This window comes from Artemia franciscana, chromosome 13 (genome assembly GCF_032884065.1).
Source record: "Artemia franciscana chromosome 13, ASM3288406v1, whole genome shotgun sequence".
Lineage (NCBI taxonomy): Eukaryota > Metazoa > Arthropoda > Branchiopoda > Anostraca > Artemiidae > Artemia > Artemia franciscana.
Window position 1 is genome coordinate 10682607 of NC_088875.1, and position 22727 is coordinate 10705333.

General features: G+C 34.1%; 1 protein-coding gene across 1 annotated transcript in view; it reads right to left on the minus strand.

The window, feature by feature from the left end:
• LOC136034504 (collagen alpha-1(I) chain-like) overlaps window positions 1–22727 on the minus strand; it is a 104926-nt gene that overhangs the window by 74011 nt on the left and 8188 nt on the right. The window contains exons 3-4 of the mRNA XM_065715723.1: window positions 20063–20131; window positions 4138–4209 (exon numbers count right to left, since the gene is read on the minus strand). Of these exons, the coding sequence (XP_065571795.1) occupies window positions 4138–4209; window positions 20063–20131 (141 nt within the window). The remainder of the gene's footprint in view (window positions 1–4137; window positions 4210–20062; window positions 20132–22727) is intronic.

Sequence of the window (22727 nt, forward strand, 5' to 3'; positions counted from 1 at the left end):
TGCTGTAAGAACTACCCTTTAATTCATCCGAAAAACACTGAAACACAAAAGTGCTGTAAGCACTACACTTGAATTCATCCGAAAAACACTGAAACACAAAAGTGCTATAAGCACTACACTTTAAATCATCCAAAAAACACTGAAACACAAAATTGCTGTAAGAACTACACTTTAATTCATCCGAAAAACACTGAAACACAAAAGTGCTGTAAGCACTACACTTTAAATCATCCGAAAAACACTGAAACACAAAAGTGCCGTAAGCACTACACTTTAATTCATCCGAAAAACACTGAAACACAAAAGTGCTGTAAGCACTACACTTTAAATCATCCGAAAAACACTGAAACACAAAATTGCTGTAAATACTACGCATTATATATCATCTTAAGCCTCCCCCCTGAAATGTTTATCCAACCTGTAAAAATGTAACAAAAACGAAAAAAATTGACGCGTTTTTAATTTTTTTTAATCCTTTTGTACCCCCCCCCCCCCCCCAAAAAAAAAAAAAAAATATGGATACAGTCGCGGATATGGACACCCCTGTTTATAGGTACTGTACCTTTAAATGTTTTGGGAACTGAAATTAGCAAGCTGCTTTTCTGATTTATATACACAGAGAAGGACGACCCGGGTACGAGAGAAACAACTTTAGTTTAACCCACTCTTGAGTTAGAGAAAAAAGAAAAGTACACTTTTTGATGTTTTGATAAGCAGTGCTATTGTGCTAATTAAATTAAAACGCAATATGTACTAACTGCATCAAGTTAAAATTTTCAGGGCATGTAGAGGGGAACGTTGAACTAAATCAAAAGAAACTATGCGCATCCATGTCGTCAATAGGGCGTATCTGCAATATCTATGAACGACTAAAGGTTTTAATTTGAAACTTTTAGGGCATATTGAGGGGATATTGAACTAAATCAAAAGGCATGATGTGTGTCCAGGTTTTCAAAAGAGCGTACTTGAAATATCTCGGGAATGGCTATGGGCATTGAGTTTATGCTTGCAGAGTATGTTGAAAACTAAATCAAAAGGTACTATGCAGTGACGTAATTTCGTCAAAATCCTGGAGGGGGGGCGTACTTGGAGCCGAATTTCCAAATCCAGTGAAAATGATAGTTAAAACTGAAAAATGAGCCATGTAGTACCGTAAAAGTAAAGGAATACTTAAAAAAACGACCAATTTCTGTGGATGCTTGAATTATGCAGACTTATCTTAGTTTTGAAAAGATTTTTGGAGAAACTAAACCATAGTAAATTACGCCCCTGACATTATGTGCATACAGGTTATGATAAGAGCTGCAATATCTTAAGAACAGCTAAAGATATTAAATTAAAACTTTCAGAGCATGTTGAGGAAGATGTTGAACCCAATCAAAAGACAACATCTTATGTTGTCAAAAAGGCATATCTTCATTTTCTTAAGAACGGCTATTGCCCTTATCAAAAGACACAACATGTATCCTGGTTGTAAAAACAGCGTTTATGCAATATTCGTCGAAGGGCTAAGGGTTTCAAGTAAAAAATTTCACGAAATGTTAGAACAAGTCAAAAAGAAACTTCGTGCATCTAGTTTTTCGAAAGGGAATGTCTAAAGTTCCTCAGGAGCAGCAACGGGCTTTATTTAAACTTTAAAGGAATACTGAGGAATTTTGAGCTAAACCGAGAGACAATATTTGCGTCCAAGTTGTCATAAAGGCGCTTCTTCAATGTCTCAGAAATGGCTAAGAGTATAATGTAGAAACTTTCATTTTATAAAAAGTTAGTTAAAAGGCACTACTTGCATTCAGGTTGTCAAAAAATGCGTCTGTAATACCTCAGGAGCGGCTTAAACTATTAAGTCTAAAATGTCAAAACATGTTGAAATAAATCAAAGATGTGACGCTATATGCATCCAGATTTTTAAAAGGACGTCTCTACAATGAAAAATATATAATTATCCGCAAGAATCATCATCGATATTCTCCAGACCTGCAACAAACATGGAATCCAGTTGGATACCAAGAGACTCAGAGATGTTGATTTCTAAAGTCGGAGACGCTGCCGAACCTTTTGACCTTTAGATAAATACCAGCAGAACAAAAACCGCATGGCGAACATTAGATCTCCACTAGACCTACGTTGCAATAACCACACAACAGAGCAATTCGTGGAGTTCAAGTACTTAGGAAGTACCATTGACAATTCGGGATCATGTCAGCAACAAGAATCAGCCAGGCTATTAAATCCTTAAAAAAATTTTCTCTAACTTGGCGCAGGCAGATGTACTCTCTCCGACCTAAGCTAAGGACTGTTCAACAGCAACATCTTCTCAACCGTTTGCTATGGTTTTTAAATTTGGCACCTAGATATAGAGCTTGAAAAGAAACTCCTCGCGTTCAAAAACATTTCTGTAAGGTGCATTTTAAATATCTGCTTGTCCCAAAGGTCAAAGAAAGCCACTGAACGACAGAACACATTTCAACCCCTGATAACTGAAGTAATCAAATATAGGAAGTGGAGATACCTCGGTCGTATGATCTGCATGCCCGAAACTCAACTATCGAAGGTCGTCCTTCTGTTGTATCCACGTGGTACCAGAAGAAGAGGATGCTCCATGAACACCCTACGACGCAGCTATAGGGCTGAACACACAAATCTCAATGTCTCTATCTAAACCGAATGGAAAGATGTCTGAGCGGTTGTAGCGATGAGAGATGACTGGTGACTCTTCTTGGATGCTCTAAGAGCCTCTGGATGCATAGGAGGATCTAAGGTCTAAATTAAGGTGTCTGCAATGTCTCAGACACGGCCAAGGGCACAAATTAATGGCTTACAGGACCAAGGGGGGAAATTTGAGGGAATACAGGACTGTAGGATGAAGTAGGCTTAAAATGTTTATTTAGTGACAAGAACAACTTACCAGCCTAGCTTACAAGGAACAATAAATATTAGAAGAATAATTCGAGATTGTGACAGGATGTGGGTCTGGATGGCTTCAGTCTTACAGAAGGACGAAAATTATGTAGATTTTCAATACACTCATTTAAATAACAGTTCCCCTACCAGTCCATCGAAAGCTCTATAGTAAAAACTATGATTAAAATCTATTTCAAATTTTTGTTCAATATAAAAATAGCAAGCTTAAGTAATATTTCTTAAAATTTAAGCAAAAAGTTGAGGTTGAGTTGCTTGGGGGTTGGATTAAATGTGGTTAAGTTATACGGGGTTGAGTTAAACCTGGGTTGATTTAAACGAAGGTTAAGTTGAAGCGAGTTTGAGCTGACCCAAGGTTGATTTAAATGGGGTGCAATTGCACAGGACCTTGAAAAACTATAATAATTGGGCTGTATCCTGAACTTATAGATAATGTTTTTTGCTATAGATGCATTTGAATGGCAATGGATGATAGTTCAGAAATGAATGTATTTTCTTAGTGCAGTAGCTCGAGAACTTTACTCCCACCTTGATGAAAACGATGACAGAGAAAATTCATAGCTAGTGTATCTGAGAGAAGCAGTTGAGAGCTTTTTGAGAAAAAAAAAACTTTACGTTCAGTCAACAGAGGGAGAAAGGGGCATGGAGTGATTCATACTTTATTGAAAAAGCTACTGTTTACGTCATTGAGCCAGCTCCAATTCAAGGTCGATGCATAGTCTGCCAGAACAATGCTTGTCTGTAATGTCGGAACTGCGATGTGAGACTCTTTCTCCAAACTTGTTTTTAATTATTTTTGATAAAGTTGGAATTCTTCAAAGTTTCTGATGCTTGTTGTTACTTATTTTGTATTAAATTTGAAGTGGGTTGATGGATATCAAAGTCAGGCTTGTTCATTATTCTCAAATAGGAACATGCGTAGAGCCAATGGCAGAGGCGCAGAATCTCTTCTTTTTTTTTAAATAAGAAATGCTAAATCCGAACCGAGTAATTTGAAAATGTCTCTATTTTAAGCGAGAATTCTCATCTAGATCTGGTGTTGGAAATTAATCGGCCAAGCTAATGGTCCAATGTCTCGTACTTTTTGTTTTTCTTTCTGTGTACTGAAGCTATCTTGTTTAATACAGGGATTGGTCAATTTGGCAACCGTACAGAGTGGCCGAGTCCCTGTATACCATTACCTCTTTAAGGGAGTAAATCAAATTTTATAATTCTTACCTGTAATTTCTTCTTCAATATCTTCTTCGATCACTCCTGAAGGACTTAAGTCCCCCCTTCTTGGACCTCCATCTACAAAGTACAATTAGTCAATCAGGATTAAAAAAGTCAAAGGATCTTAGTTTCAAATGCATTTCGAGGAATCTCACTGGATATAGAAACTTGTTTAGTGTGACTCTCAAAGATACCATATCATTTTCATTGGATGGGGGGATATCAAGGCTTTAGTCAACTTTTGTTTTTCTCAACCTTTGATTATTATTTCGGTCTCTGGCTGGTATTTCGTGAACTTCTTAATCCTAGATGATCACTCTTATAACTATCCTACAGGTCGCGCCATGAAGATTCTTTGTTTGAATTATTCTTAATTGAGCCGTTTAAGCTTTTTTCTGTTCCTATAAAGATTTCCCCATGTAAATCAATTTTAAAATTCAGTCTATACTTAATTAAAGTCAACATCATCTTTTAATCAGGCAGTAACTTTGGCCAAAGAGCTATTAAGGGGAATAGTATAGTGTATTATCGGATGTGTATTACATCATGAATTAATCTCATCTTAACTGCTACATTAACTTGTATTTTCTTTATTCTTCCACGCATTGTATTTTATAACAAAGAAACATTGTATTTCAACTTTTTTAACTTTTCTTATGTGCAAGAAAAGTATTTTAGCTTTTGTTATTTTAACTTTTTTAATTAAAAATAATTAATTTTTTATTTTAATTTAACTAAATGTCGTATTTTGACTTTTCTTTTCAATTTTTAGGCTTCTAGAAACATAAAGAAAAAGTCAGAAAATGCCTTGTATGAAACATTGCAAAGGATGGCAAAACAAAAGACAAAATCGTGTGAGTAGCATCCGCTCAATGAATTCCGTGACGTCCCTATCCCTGGACTCCGTGATATCCCTATCCCTGCTTTTAATGGGGACTCTATTCCTTCATTCCATGAGAGCCAGCAGGTGTCTGTTACGTCATAGTGAATGTTTTCTAAGAGATACAGGTGTTAATTACATAATTGCAGTTGAGGGTCATGCAATCTTGCGTGACTTGATAGATTTATTGAGGGTGACACAATCTAGCGTAACATGCTAGACTTCAGGAGTCTGTGCGGAGCCTTGTAACTGAGCACGGTATAAACGCGGGTGTTACGTAATGACTGGGTGGCACACAGGGTGTTACGTAATGACAGCACAAACTTGGGTGTTGCGTAATGACGGTGCACACACGGATGTTACGTAATGGCAACGCGCACGTGATATGGCACGAAATGGCAACACACACATGGGATGTGACGCAATCTTGCACCTGAATGTTACATAATGACGGGGGTGGACGAGGGCACTACTTAATGATAGTGCAAAGATGATTGTTAAATAACGACAGCGCACACGTGGGATATTATGTAATGACGCGGGTACACGTGGGTGCTATGTAATGACGAAGGGACATAGGTGGGTGTTACGTAATGTCAGCACATACATGGGATCTTATGTAACGAAAGCGCACACGTGGTAAGTTACGTAATGACGGACCACACATCAATTTTAAATAGTACTTTAAGAGATTTTTCTTCATGATTTCTTTTCTTTTTCAAGGTGTTTTTTCTTCTTTCTAAGCATTTTTTCTTTCTAGGCGTTTTTTCTTCATGATTTCTTTTTCTTTCAAGGTTTTTTTTAGATTTTATTTTCTTTCGATACGTTTTTCTCAAGATTTCTTTATATTCTAAAAAAATTTGCCCATATTAGGATTTGAAAAGACATTTCCCTCCAATGGAACTGTGCCTTGGACATCTGGACCGACAAGTCTTTCCAATATTTTGATTCAGCAAATACATTCTACATGATAACCTATTGCACGCAAGGAGAATCTTTTGTTCGTGCTTACTAGAATGATTAAATTGATAGCATGTTTCCAACCCTTTCCACATGAGAGCACAAACATCCCAGTCCTTTTGAATTTTGCTTCATTAGATACACCTGCCCATTACCATGCTATTAATTTTCTAACTTGAGTTAGACAGCTTGAGTTATATAGCAGATGTTACACAGCATGGGTTTTCGATATTTCATTATGTAAATGATTACATATTGAAGATTCGTCCTGGAACAAGTAATACATAGAATTATGGTTATTATTTTACGTACAAATTTTATTAATAAGAACAAATTCACAAGCATAAATAAAACACAGAAAAGGCAATTAAAACGCAACAAACGAAAAAACGTAAACATAGCTTATAAAGGATAAAATATAAGAAAAAAGAACCATGAATTAAAGAAAGGTAGGAACCCTAGCAACCAATTCGAAGTAGGGGGACCATAGTATTCAATCGCATTGAGGAGCCCCTAACATTCAATTCCACCGGGACCCTAGCAACCAATTCATCAAGGTGGCGGGAAATTTTAGCACCAGTGCATATCTAGAATTATTCGTTTCCCTTTTTGAGGCACCTGGAAAGGATGATATAAAGGGATATTTATTCTATCCAGAATTGAATCTACCGACGCGGTAGAAGGCGCTTAATCGACTCTAGACCGATCATAATGGTGTAGAGGTGCTGAAGGACCAAGAGATATACCTTGATGACCAAAAAATGGTAAAGTGATTGAACATGCTATGGGACTATGATCCGATAATTGATAATCAAACACGAACTTTACTGTATTGGCTTACAAATCACTCAATTCTACAGCATGAAACAAGTTGGAACCACTCGAAAAACACCGCTTTGCTGGGGGACAGACTTTTTGGTTAAAATAAATGTCTATGTTAACTGTTATTTTATAGGATTACTGGCACCTTCAGAAACCAATGCGCCGTCGTATAGCATTAATGCCTCTGAAGCTAGAGGCTCAATATGCGTATAGATTTTCGATAATTCTAAATCAATTCACTATATCTGAATTTTCACACATTTTTGGCCTTCTTTTGGCTAGCATCGTGGATTTGCACCACGAAATAACTAAAAACACCGCTTTGCTGTGGGACAGTCTTTTTAGCTAAAATAAATGTCTATATTAACCATCATTTTGTAGGACTACCTGCACCCTTAGAAACCGATGCGTCACTGTGCAGCATTAATACGTTTGAAACTGAAGATTCAATATGTGTTTGTATGTTCGATAATTCTAAATCAATTGACTATTTCAGGATTTTGACAGGATAGCTTTTTGATCTTCTTTTGGCTAGAATTGTTATTTTGCACCACGAAATGACTGAAAACGACACTTTGCTCTGGCTTTTTGGTTAAAATAAATACCCATGTTAACCGTTTTTTGTAGGACTACCTGCATCTATAGGAGCGAATGCGCCTCCGTACGTCATTACTGCCACTCTGGCAGCTCTCATCAGTCCTAAGACATTTTTAGATTTTACTAATAAAGTGATATCCAATTTTGCTTGCCCCGCTTCTAAATCTCTGTTACAACAGTTCCACTTTCGATCCTGCTGAGACCCAAAGTTCTGAATATCAAATTAAAAATATCAAATTAGGCATTTTTTGTTGTTTTCATATATATGAAAGTCAAATATACAACCAATATAATTCAAAATAAACAAAATTTATTTTGAAAATCAGTTCGAGTTAGGTTTGGTGTATTGGAGGGGAGCTGAGACCCAAGGTTCTGAATTTAAGCCCCTTAACCATATAAACTGAAAGCCTATGTACCACTAAAATTCGAACATTTTTTCCGCTCTGTGATAAGAAAAATAAAAAAATTAGCAAATATTCGAGTAATATTTGCCAGAGAAGGGGAAGATTGTTTTACTTATTAAACATGCTGAATAAATTGTTTTAATAAAACATGTAATCAAGTCAAACTTAAGACGCAGATAATATTCAAGAAATAAGAATTGGCCTGTCACACACTCAGTCACCTACAATGGAAGGGGGATCTTTCTAAGGGGGATATTGGGCCTCAGCTCCCTCCAATACACCAAACCTAACTCGAGCTGATTTTCAAAATAAATTTTGCTGATTTTGAGTTATAATGGTTTTATATTTGACTTTGATATACATGAAATTATGAATTAGTATAGGAAACCTTAAACAACGGTAATTTAACTAAACTCAAAGTAAAAAATAACACGTATGTCCCTGCATAAATAAATGACTCGGAAACAAACGAAAGCTAAAATTAATAATCAAGTCAAAAATAAAACAAACAATAGTTACTAGATATTTGATCAATATTTGATAGGTTTTGATTGTACGTGTTATCATTTGTTTTTTGTTTTTTTTCTTTATCTTATATTTTAGTGTACTCCTCATTTTGTGAGGGAAATAAAGAAAATAAATAAAAAATATAGGAATGGGACACTCAAGAGAATCTTACGGTTTTACAAGACAAAAAATGGAAAAAAAAAACAGTAGCATAGGAATATAATGCAAATTAATAACTACAAAAATGGTTTTGTAATCTTCTAGATATTTTACTTTGACAAAAAATAATGAAAGGTTTATATTAATCTTTACAAATAGCTAATTTTGAATGCCATGGTTTATTCTGATTCTTTTCCATTTGTTGGCCAGTGTGTCTCCTGACTTTAATATTTTAATTGGCTAGAAATTAACATTTATTCTTCAGAACTCACCTATTTCAAAATACTGAACCTAAGTTCAGTATTTAACAAAATTATTTAACAAAAGTATTTAAATAGTAACAAAATCATGAAAGCATGTTCCGCACTTAAACTTACTCAAAACTATTTTCGTCTACTTACGATATGCAATGGTCTGCCTAGCGCAGATACTGATCTCCTGATTCTCTGCCTTTGGCCGGGAGTGCAATGCCTGGTTGTGAGCAAATCATCCGACGCGTCCCGTGTCTCCCCCCCCCCATGTCATCAGGTACCAAATTGAAGCCGGGTTGATTCTTGGCTGAGCTTACAGAGTCGCGCCACTGACCCTCCTTCCAAGCCAAATAGCCTGAGCCACCAGGACTCGAACCTTCGTCCTCTCAAAGAAAGGACTTCAAGTCTAGCGCGCAGCTAACCATTCGGCTAGGATTTGCCGAACTGGGACGGTCAATATTCCGCAGGCTTTAACCATACCATATTCATACCCTATTCATGCGGCTTTGCTGTTCCGTTTGATTCAGTAGGTCAATCATCCTCTTTTGTCAACAAAGGATTTGCTGCTGTTCCATTGTGTTGTTGCTGAAAATTCTCTCTCGATTTGCCTCGAAGTTATAGAGCGTGTCCGAACGCTTATTTCACGGAAAATGCTGCATCCGGATGTAGGGTTAATTCTGAATACTCAGTCCGAAAGCTGTTTTCGTCATTTGTTCTTTGAACCTCAAAAACAGTCGTAATTTCGTTTGTCGCAACTCAACAGCAACTCAACAGTAGCGGGGGAAGAAACAGAAATTGACCTGGAGATGGAAAACAGCTTCCATGTAGCTCCTGATCACTTTACTACTACTGCAAATTTAATGGAGGTACTGGACATTCTTTTGCTCTGTCTGATGGAGGAGAAGATGGGAAAAAAAGATATAAGAACTTTCTGTGGATCCAGTATAATGTGTCTTCAGGTCTCTCTTTTACCTTTATTGTGAAAAAGCCATTGATTTTTGTAGCTTAAAATTTATTGCTATTGTATTAAAAATATCCTTTTTTTTTCTTTTCGAATGAACTCTCTTTGGTCAGAAGCCAGTCAGGTTTCTGGTAACAATAGGAACTAAAGAACAAAATTAGGCTGGGTCAATCTTATTCACCTGCTATATACAGGTTAAATACAATTTGATTATCCAAACTAACTTGAGAAAAGGTAAATTGTAAGCTGATCGTAAGCTTTTCAGATCTTGGGTTAAATACATTTAAACTAGTTTGATTTTTTTTTTTGCTAATAGAAAACTAGTGCTCTTGTAGGATATTGGCTAGTGCTGCCAACTCAGAAGTGGTAGTTCTAGGGGTTAATGCATCTTGATGCCACCAATGCAAGGAACTGTGTTGTCAGAGGATTTGTTAATTTCAACTAACCAACCACGAAAGGATAATAAATCATCAATTTCTTTCTTTCTTTTTGTTCTTGCGTATGATACACAGTATCAATCTACTTAACTACACTAAATTCCCATGGCTTGATGGCCCATTCACTATGCTTTGGATATGGATCGCCAATGTCTTCCTGAGTTTCTTCTGAGAAACCTCTGAGATAAATGCTGCAATTCGTAGAATCCTTTCGTAGGGTTTTCTGACGTCATAACCCTGCGATAATCACAAATGAAATTCTAGTCTGAACTGAGAATTCTTCGAAAAAATTCTAGACGGATGCGAAGTTAATTCTGCATACTTGAGTTTTCGGACACGCTCATAATAGCTGGAACAGCTGATACTGCTTTCATTTGAGATGCCCTCGGATAAGCTGTCAAATAATGCTTACTCTCAAATAGTTCGTGATAACGAACTGTAGTAAGGAGCGACCCGGCTCAATAGTAAACGAAACTCTAGAAAACGAAATTTTGATGCTAAAAGATACATCAAAAGAATCGAATTTTCATGGTGATTCTAAATACATAAGTTCATCAAATTTAGTCTTTGTCATCAAAAGTTACGAGCCTGAGAAAATTTGCCTTATTTTGGAAAATAGGGGAAGATACCTCTTAAAAGTCATAGAATCACACCATCGCATTCAGCGTATCTGAGAACAATATAGCAAAAATTTCAAGCTCCTATCTACAAAAATGTGGAATTTCGTATTTTTTGCCAGAAGACAAATCACGGGTGCGTGTTTATTTGTTTGTTGTTTTTTTTTTCCCAGGGGTCATCGTATCGACCAAGCAGTCCTAGAATTTCGGAAGAGGGCTCATTCTAACGGAAATGAAAAGTTCTAGTGTCCATTTTAAGTGACAAAAAAATTGGAGGGCACCTAGGCCCCCTCCCACGCTCATTTTTTCCCAAAGTCAACGGATCAAAATTTTGAGATATCCATTTTGTTCGGCATAGTCGAAAACCATAATAACTGTGTCTTTGGGAATGACTTAATCCCCCAAAATCCCTGGGGGAGGGGCTGCAAGTTACAAACTTTCACCAGTGTTTACATATAGTAATGGTTATTGTATCTAATTACTTCGTATACGAAAGGGGCTGCTTCCTCATCAACGCCCCGCTCTTTACGCTAAAGTTTTTTACTGTTTTAAAAAGAAGAGTTGAGAGAAAGAGTCAAACTTTAGCGTAAAAAGCGGGGCGATGACGAGGAAGCAGCCCTTTTCATATGCGAAGTAATTTCCGTTCGTTTTAAGTTTTAATGTCGCTCCTTACTTTCAGTTGAAAAAAACTTTTTTTTTTTATTTAATCCATCTAAAGAATCAAATTTTTATGCTGAAGCTGTTATAATTACCTGAAGTATCATATAACTTATAATATATATAATATAATATATATATATATATATAATAATAATAATAATATAATAATATAACATAACATATAATATAATATAATATATATAATATAATAATGTAATATATAATATAATATAATATATATGTAACTTATCTGAAGCTGTTATAATTTTGAAGTTTAAAGCTGTTTATCAAAAGTTGTATTTTTTTTAAGAAAATTTCAATAGCCATAAAAAATAGGAGAAACCTCTTCAAAAAGACATGAGAAAAACCATCAAAAAGACATGAGATACTAATGAAATTACATAGTCAAATGTGACAGGTCTGAGGATCCTTGAGCTTTTTATCTAGGAAAAAAAAGAAGGTCATGTATTTCTGGTGACAGTCACAGTGTTAAGAAATTTTGAACTGTTCAGTGGTAAGCGTCATCCCCCCGGAAAGTTCCCTGTGCCAATTTTCCTCAGAAAAATCCCCCCTCCAAGAAAACTTCCCTCCCATGCAAAATTGAGCAGCAAATGAGAAAAATGGTAAGTATATTTTTACATTATATATTATTTAAATTAATTTTACATTTCTTTTTTCGTGCTTTTGGGCTATAATTTATGAAAGCAGGAAAGGGTAGAGGTTAAAGAAAATAATCTGAAAAAATGTAACCACTGGCAACTGTAGAAGAATTGCCCTACGATGAAAGTTCACAGAGATAAGAGGCTGGCACTAAGAAGTACGAGTAAATACTTCCCATAGACTTGGCCTGGTGCCAACCAGAGTCGTCACTAGCCAAAATGTTTAGGAAGATGCAACGGATTAAAAAATTTTACAGACTGATTTGAGTGATATTGCTATTAGAATTTACCTCATAAAAGAAACAAATAAACACGCATGTATGATCATTTTTCAGGGAGAAATATAAAATTCCACATTTTTGCAAATAGGAGCTTTAAACCTCCACAGTAGGGTTCTCTAATATACTCAATTTAACGGTGTGATTGTCATTACTATCACTTGTCTTTTGGAGGTATTTTACCCAATTCTTAGAAATCAGGCCAATTTTCTCAGGCTCGCGGTGTTTGACGTGTAACATTAAACTTAATGAACATTATGTATTTAAAGCAGTAAAAGAACGAATTCTTTTGCTATATTAATTTTTACCAAGTTCCTTTTTTGATACAGTGGTTACTACCAGTCCTAGTCGTTCTCTACATTTCGTTACCATAAACTGTTTGATTCTAAACCATATATTTTATATTTATTTTGGAATTCAGATAGAATTTGCACAATACTTTCTTTTCTTCATTCTTTTTATTTGTCTGAATATCCCTTTCGCTGCTCGATTTTACATCTGGGGAGAATTTTCCAGGGGAGGATTTTCCAGGAGAGGGGGTGAATTTTCCAGGGGAGATGGTGGAGGGGGGTATTAACCGTGGGGGAATTTTTCAGGAAAATTTTCAGCGGTTGGTGATTTTCCACGAAAGGGAGGGGGAGTTTTCCACGGGGGGAAACTTTCAGGAAGTATTGTCTGGGGAAATTTTCTGCATTGGGGGATATTCCAAGGAATTTTTTGGGTGGACTACACCGGACCACAAACTGTTCATGGTAACGAATATTAAGACAGAAACTAAGCAAAGGTCGGTTATCAGTAGTAACTGAAACTCTAAAAAAAAAGGTTTAAAAGTAATATAACAATCTAGAGATTCACATTTTTAAACAAATTCCAAAATTTAAAAATACTGAAATTTGAAGCGTTGAAGTTTTAAAATTTTAAAAATTGTGAAGTTGGCTAAATGTCAAAAGTTATTTTTATTGCGAGAAATTGTAGAATTTTAAAAATAAGAAATAATTAAAAAGAAATTTCCTTATTATTATTTTTTTTTTTTTTTTTTTGATTAAGTGGCTTTTGGTTAAGTGACACGAACAGTCTTACAAATGATACATGATTTCATGCCATAGGTGGCAAACCTGATGCTGAGCGACCAATGTATCTCGTCTAGACTAACGAAGAAATTCAGTTTCTCGGGAAACAGATCACTCTGCCTTCGTTTTGCTTCTGAGTCTGGCAAAATTATGTTTAAACAAACAATAGCTTGTTGTTTAAGTCTATACTTACTTCGGGAAAGTATTTTTGTCCCAGGAGTATCACTTTACTTACAAACAAATATACAAAAAGTAAAAACGTGAGAACCTTTCAAATTTAGTTATTAGTAATAAAATTTGAATTCGATTTTAAAGCTTGAAATTCAAATATTGTTTCTGAAACAAACATTAATACATCTAGGCGAAACTTAATTTTTCAAAAAGAAAATATACCTAGTTTTCGGTATTAAAATGCTTTCTGTTAAAGTTTCCTCTTTTTTCATTCATAAAGAGGCGATTTTGGGAAAAAGGGCGGGGGAGGGGGCCTAGTTGCTCTCCAATTTTTTTGGTTACTTAACATGGTCACTAGAAATTTAATTTTATTTACGAACGTTTTTATTAGTAATAGATATATGTAACTTACAATTTGCTGGAAAAGATGACGTAGTCTTTAAAATAAAATAAGCAAAAGGTTCAAGACAATAAAAAAAAATTGACAAGCCTTTCTCAGATGACTCTAAGGCGGTCAAGATAAAAGAAAAATGATGCAAGACAGTAAAGAGTTCTTCGTAATTGGGTACGGTCTAAGCAGGGGCGTAAAGTGTTATTTTTGAGACATTATTTTAAGATTACTCTAATAACGTCCGTTTAAATCTAGGGGTCCAATTCCGTCAAAATCCAGGGGGGATAAAGTTAGAGTCGAGTTGGAGCAGATTTTCCAAGTTATGTGAAAATGACCAATTGATTTCATATTTCTATACTTTTGAATGCCTTTCTTATCCTAGTTTTGAATGAATAAATTATGATCTTACCCTATAAATATTATTCATAAGGTTTCCTCTTTTTTTATGTCAAAAGCTAGTAAGAGTTAAGACAGTTTTTAAAGTGTCATTTTTGAGACATTATTTTAAGATTTCTCTAATAACGACCATTTAAATCCAGGGGTCCGATTCCATCAAAATTCAGGGGGGGGACAAAGTTAGAGCGGATTTTCCAAGTCATGTGAAAATGACCAAATGAAAGACGCGAAATGTGCCATACACTACCATAAAGGCAAAGACTACGAAAGAAAGCTAATCTGTTGCTGTGGATGCTTGGATTACGTATGCCCATCTTAGTTTCAACAAGGTCTTCTAAAGACACTAAATTTCATCTGAGGAGGGGGGGGCAAACTGGGGTCTGGGGGACAGCTGCCCCCTTTCCCATAGCAAATTACGCCCCTGGTTAGACCGTATCCAATTACAAAGAACTTCTTTATCGCCTTGAATCATTTTTCTTTTATCTTCACTGCCTTAAGGTCATTTGAGAAAGCCTTGTCAATTTTTTTTATTGCCTTGAAGCTTTTGCTTATTTTGATTTAAAGACAACATCATCTTTTCCAGAGCGAGACATGAAATTAGTATGACTCGCAGACTAATGACTTTAGCACATGCTTTGAATGTTTCTTGGCAAAAGACCTGTTAAAACCGCCCCTCAAAAACTTGTCGTTCTAAGGTATATACACTCTTGTTGAAACTCTCAAGATCAATTTTCAGCCTTTTCATCCTTTTTGAAAAATAAGTTGGCAGTTTCGGTGCCACTGGAATTAGGTTTCATTGCCGAGGAAGGATGCCTCAGGAAAGGAGAGTCCTAAGTTTTACGTGGTTGTGGTGTGGTAGAATAATGTTAATCAAGTTATTCTGGCTAAATTGGTTTTGTCATCAAAGTGAATTTCGGACTAAATTGAATTGGTAATGAATTAGACTGAGTCTCAGAATGGCTATTTCATATTTCTATACTTTGAATGCCTTTTTTATCCTAGTTTTAAAAGAATAAATTATGATCTTACACTAAAATGTTATTATAATTATAAATTTATGTAATGTATTCAATGAGTACCATCAATTTGACAGATCCAAAATGAAAACCCAAAAACAAGCAGAACGAAATAGTAAAAAAAAAACTATAAAATTATATTAAAATCGATTCGGGAGTCGGGTAGACATTGGATCATAATAATTGTATAATTGTTCGGGATAGGGCTGCTACCAACAAAAATTGTAATATCTCGAAATTCTAAAAATCCCGAGTTCAAAACCAATCTAAGATACTATTTAATAGTCTGAAATGTAATTAAAAAAAACTTTTGAAATAGAAACAAACTTACTTAAGATCCTTAGAGCAATGCTTAATACAATTTCCCTAGAACCCAACAGTATAGCTAATATTCGAAAATCTTGGGAGAATTCCAAAGGAATTGTATCTTTGGTTCAGAATTTGACACTCGCTACCCTAAATTGGTATATTGGATGCTGATTTTAAAACAAAATAAAAAGTGCGATCTGCCCACAACTTATGTGTCTATCCAATTCCCAACCCCTTCTCGATGTTATCCTGCCAGAAAGGGTTACACACATAATAAGCGCTTAAGACTAAGCAAGATTTATTGCAACAACCCTCCACCCTTATCCTTGATCTTTTTCCATTATAGAGGGTTACATGTGCCAAGGTTCACCCCAATTGGTCCACGTGTTTGGGAATGCGTAGCAAACACACACACAAGTATCGTAAGCACAGTAGTCAATAGACAAGCAGTGAAGCCCGTCGGACAGGTATCAAACAGTCCGTGGTAACGAACTGTAGTAAGGAGCGACCCGGCTCAATAGTAACCAAAAGTCTAAAAAATGAAATTTTGGTACCAATAGCTACATCAAAAGAATCGCATTTTAATGCTGATTTTAAATATATAAGTTTCATCAAGTTTAGTCTTACCCATCTAAAGTTAAGAGCCTGAGAAAATTTGCGTTATTTTAGATAATAGGGGGAAACACACACTAAAAGTCATAGAATCTTAACGAAAATCACACCATCAGATTCAGCGTATTAGAGAACCTTACTGTAGAAGTTTCAAGCTTCTATCTACAAAAATGTGGAATTTTATATTTTTTGCCAGAAGGCAGATCACGGATGCGTGTTTATTTGTTTGTTTGTTTGTTTGTTTTTTTCCCCAGGGGTCATCGTATCGACCCAGTTGTCCTAGAATGTTGCAATAGGGCTCATTCTATTGGAAATAAAAAGTTCTAGTGCCCTTTTTAAGTGACCAAAAAACTTGGGGGGCACCTAGGCCCCCTCCCACGCTAATTATTTTCCCAAAGTCAACGGATCAAAATTCTGAGATAGCCATTTTATTCAGCGTAGTCGAAAAACCTTATAACTATGTCTTTGGGGACGACTTAATCCCCCACAGTCCCCGTGGGAGGGGTTACAAGTTCAAAACTTTGACCAGTGCTTACATATAGTAATGGTTATTGGGAAGTGTACAGGCGTTTTCAGGAGGATTTTTTGGTTGGAGGCAGGGGTTGAGAAGAGGGGTATATGCTGGGGGAACTTTCCATCGAGGAATTTGTCATGGGGGAAGAAATTTTCCGTAAAGGGAGCGCAGGATTTACTAGCATTACTTAAAAAAAACAATGAAAAAGTTTTTTTTCAGCTGGAAGTAAGCAGCGGCATTAAAACTTAAAACGAACAGAAATTATTACCCATATGAGGGGCTCACCTCCTCCTATTACCTCGCTCTTTACGCTAAAGTATTTTTAGTAATTTCAACTATTTATTCTGCGGCTTTTGTGATTCAGGGGTCATTCTTAATGAATTGGGACAAAATTTAAGGTTTAGTGTAAAGAGCGAGGTACTGACGAGGGGGCGAACCCCCGCATATATGTAATAAAAACATAAGAATACAAAAGTTCTTTACGTAAGCCAATTTATAAGTTACTTATATCTTTTACTTATAAAAAGGCTCGTAAAAAATTAAAAGTTCTAGTTGCCTTTTTAATTAACCGAAAATCGGAGGGCAGCTAGGCTTCCTCCCCCGCTCTTTTTTTCTCAAAATCACTCGATCAAAATTATGAGAAAGCTATTTAGCCAAAAGAAATAAATATACAAATTTCGTTTTAATTATTCCTCTGCGGAGAGCCAAAATAAAAAAATGCATTGATTCAAAAACGTTCAGAAATTAAATAAATAAAACAAGTTTTTTAAATTAAAGTAAGGAGCGACATTAGAACTTAAAACGAACAGAAATTACTCCGTATATGAAAGGGGCTTTTCCTTCTCAACGCCCCGCTCTTTACGCTAAAGTTTTTTTACTGTTTTAAAATGTAGAGTTAAGAGAAAGAATCAAACTTTAGCGTAAAGAGCGGGGCGTTGAGAAGGAATCCCCCCTTTCATATACGGAGTAATTTCTGTTCGTTTTAAGTTTTAATGTCGTTCCTTACTTTCATTTAAAAAACTTGTTTTTTTATTTAATATAAAAGAAGAGGTGATAGTATCTAGTCTTTGTGAGGATCGGACAAAAACCAGAGACAAACCTAATTACCTATCATCTCAGCTAGTCGTGCTGTACAGTTGGTTTCACACTTTTGGTTACTAATATATTATTATTTATACTAATATTATATTATATTATTTATTACAAATATTATATTATTATTATTAATATACATGTTACCGTCCGAAATTGGTGCAAGTTCGCATTCATCGGTGAATGTCCGAAATACCTATTATTCTCCTTGGATTCAGTCAGCGTTGTCAGTCAACTTTTTTATTTGATTGTAAGGTTTGATGATGATACCAGTGGCATAATTTTCTATGGGGCAGGGGGAGAACTACCCCTCCCATAGTTTATTTTCTCCTCCAAGCACCCCAGTTTCCCTCCACCCTAGCTGAAATTTAGTTTCTTCAAAAATCCTATTGAAACTAAGATAAGCTCGCATAATTCAAGCATCAATAGAAACGAATCAGTTTTCTTGGGTTTATTGCACCTTTATAGTACCTTTATGGTACCAAATGGCTCATTTTTCAGTTTTTACAGTTATTTTCCCGTGATTTGGGAAAACTACGTAAGTTAATTTGTAAGTTACGAACATCTATTACAAATAAAAACGTTCCTAAAAAATGAAAATTTTTAGTGACCTTTTTAGGTAACCAAAAAAATTGGAGCCCAATTTAGGACCGCCCATCTTCCACAATCGTCCGATCAAAAGTTTGAGAAAGCAATTTAGCGAAAAAAATTAAAATTTATATGCAAATTTCGTTTTAATTATTCATGTAAGGTGAGCCAAAATCAAAACCTACATTAATTCAAAAACGTTCAGCAATTAAATAAAAAAAAACTTTTCAACTGAAAGTAAGGAGCAACATTAAAAGATAAAGCGAACAGAATATATTACGTACATGAGGAGGTTCGTCCCCTCTTCAATACCTCGCTCTTTACGCTAAATTATTTTTAGTAATTTCAAAAGAGTTATTAATTCTAATTAAACGGACTTTGTGATTCAGGGGTCATTCTTAAAGAATAGGAACAAATTTCGAACTTCTAATTTGAGGGGGCCGAACCCCCTTACATACGCAATAAAAATATACGAATACAGAAGTTCGCTAAGTAATTTAATTTGTAAGTTACGTATAATTATTACTAATAAAAATATTCGTAAATAAATTTAGAATTTCTAGTAGCCTTTTAAAGCAATAACAAAATTTGAGGGCAACTAGGCCCCTCCCCCAAACCTTTTTCTCAAAATTGTCCATTCAAAACTTTGAGAAAGCCATTTAGCCAAAAAAAGTAGAATTAATATGCAAATTTTATTTTAATTATTCAGGTACGGTGAGCCAAAATCATAACTTGCATTAATTCAAAAACGTTCAGAAACTAAGTAAAAAATAAGTTTATTTTAACTGAAAGTAAGGAGCAACAATAAAGCTTAAAACGAACAGAAATTATTCCGTATATGAAAGGGACTGTCCTCTCCTCAACGCCCCGCTCTTTACGCTAAAGTTTGACTCTCTCTCACAACTCTACTTCTTAAAACAATAAAAACTTTTGCGTAAAGAGCGAAGCGTTGAGAAGGAAACATCCCCTTTCAAATACGGAATAATTTTTGTATGTTTTAAGTTTTAATATCGCTCCTTACTTTCAGCTAAAAAAGAACTTGTTTTTTTTTTATTTAATTTACATGGAAAGCTCAAAGATTAAAACAAAGTCTTACGCTTACTTTTTTCTTCATAGTCACCGTTATATATTACTATTCTCCCTTTTTGTAGAGGGATATATTACAAGTTCTCCCTCTTTACACCCTCCTAGGGAGTTCTCATCTCCCTTAAATCTTTCCTAACGGCATCTTCCCATCCCAACCGAGGACGACCTACTTTTCATTTAGCCACTTTTCTTTCATCTCTCTCATCGTCATCATCAATTGTTTGCTGAGCTATGTTCAAAGGAAGAGCCATCAGGGCAATATATATGTTATATCACACTTCGATCCTATAAATCAAACAAATGTAAATGCAGAAAATAGGGTATAATATTTTTCTAGGCACTTTATAATATCTGGGGATATTATAAGATTATAAGGGATATTATAAGACTAAACAAGATAAAACAAAATAAGAAAACAAAATAAACAAGATAAGATAAAACAAGACTAAACAAGACTAAAACACTCAAACACTAAAAAAAAGTCTTTCACTTACTTTCTTCTTCATAGTCACCATTATATATATCATCATAGTCATCTTCTCCTTCTAGGTAGTAATCATCATCTGAGAATAAAAATGAGAATATATATATATGTATATCATGAAAAGAGAAATCACCAATGCAACAGCACAAACATACACACAAAAAAAAAGAGACAGAAGGAGAAAAGGAAGACTGTTTTCCTAAATTAGTGATTAAAATAGACCAGCACTTGAATGAGGCCTTAACCCTACTCATCCATACAATCACATAGGTCAAACAGCTTAGCCATACACAATCAACCATAAAGAATAATCCATGGACTGGCAGTCATGTCGTCAATAAGTATAAGTCGTCATTTACCAAACAATATAAAAAATTCAACACAAGAACCCAACACAAGGGCTCATCAGGAGAATACACTGGCCTATAGGGTTTCGCCACTTTAAATTCTCTACCCAGCCAAGTGTTGTGGCTTCCACAGAATATCCATGGCATCCCCGTGTCAGGTATCACCCCCAAAATACATACCTATGAAAGAAAAAAAACAACAGCAAATGTAAAACAACCAAGTAACACCAAAACAAACTTATCCTGTTAATATATCCCTCTTTTTAGCAACAATAGGTAAACTAAATATAATAAATTTTACCAAATCACAAATATTAACACATTGCAAAAAACTTGAATGAACTAAACAATTATAGAATTCATCTTTACCATGTGGCTAATTTTTAAAAAAATCCGCTAAATTAGAAACACAATTCAAAATAAATGGCGCTGCAACATCATTTCTCGAACCTCCGAAATTAGTTGAAAATTTCTTTAAGTATTTCTAGATAATTCTTTTGATATTTATTTAAAAGTTCGTTATAATGAAAACTAAATTTTTTAAATTGCCAAGTTAATTTATTTGCAGAAAAACCTCTTGATATCAATATTTGGCTTAAGATTTTACATCTATTTTTAAAATCAATAAAATTACTACAAATCCTTGCATAACGAAGTAACTGTGAGAAAAACGCTGAATATGTGATATTTGAGTGTATATTACTTTCAGGGAATAGGAAACTAATCACTTCAAAATCAAAATCATCCGTTTTATTATACATTTTAAAACTTAATTTATTATTATCACAAATATTAATATTTAAATCTAAGAAATTATCTTCATGACCAGCGCCATGACTAGGTTCCAGAATAAGCTCTGATGGATATATATTTTTAGAAATATCAATGAAATCCTTACAATTTAAGACCAAAATATCATCTAAATATCTTTTATTATTTGACAAAACATGTTTTAAATTATTTGGATTATTCTTATCCATCATATATTTATATTCTAGTTGACTTAAAAACAAGTCAGCTATAAATGGGCTGGCATTCCCCCCCCCCATGGGAATTCCCACAATTTGCTTGTAATATATATATATATATATATATATATATCTATATATATATAATTTTGAGTATATATAAAATTTGAAATTTATAAATTATGAAATTATTACAAATTTGAAATATTATTTGAAAATTTGAAATTAATATAAAATTTGAGTATAGGCCTATAGCATGAATTTAAATGAAATATGAGAATATATATATATATATATATATATATATATATATATATATATATATATATATATATAATTTTATATATATATATATATATATTTTGAATATATATAAAATGTATAAATTATGAAATTAATACAAATTTGAAATATTCTTTGAAAATTTGAAATTAATATAAAATTTGAGTATACAGTATGAATTTAAATAGAATATATAAAATATGAGAATATATATCATTATAGTCATCTTCTCCTTCTAGGTAGTAATCATCATCTGAGAATAAAAATGAGAATATAAATATATATATATATATATATATATATATATATATATATATATATATATATATATATATATATATATATATATATATATATATATATATATATATATATATATATAAACATGAATATATAGTATGAATTTAAATAAAATTTATAAAATATGAGAATATATATAATCATAGTAATGTTCTCCTTTTAGGTAGTAATCATCATCTGAGAATAAAAATGAAATAAAGGAGTCTTTTTTACCGAAATAAAGAGGTGTGAAACGGCAATTGGTGTGGAATGGACATTTTGAATTTTAGAAACTCCTATCACAGTTAGCATGTTAAATAACATTATTAAGAGACAATAGTTCTCTTCGATATTTTTATTTGATTTTGATATATTATATTTATTAACATTTGCAAATAAATGGTTCCTTATAAATAGATTGTGTTTCAACACCCTGATTCTCCCAACGCCATTATATATATCACTATAGTCATCTTCTCCTTCTAGGTAGTAATCATCATCTGAGAATAAAAATGAAATAAAGGAGTGTCATAAGAAAATCGTAGGTTTCAGTTTTTTACGGAAGTAAAGAGCAAAACGGAAACTTAAAATGAACAAACATTATTACTTCACAGATTGTGTAATATATAGGGTGCATATTGCGTCAGGATCCTAAATAATTTTGATTGATTTTTTGGATGAAATTTGTTCCAAGTTCGCAAATTTAAAATATTAGGTCTCCAAATCAGTAATCTGTGTTCCACGTTTTTAAAATAAAAAGATATTTTTAATTCTAATTGGGAGTTGGATTAAAAATGGG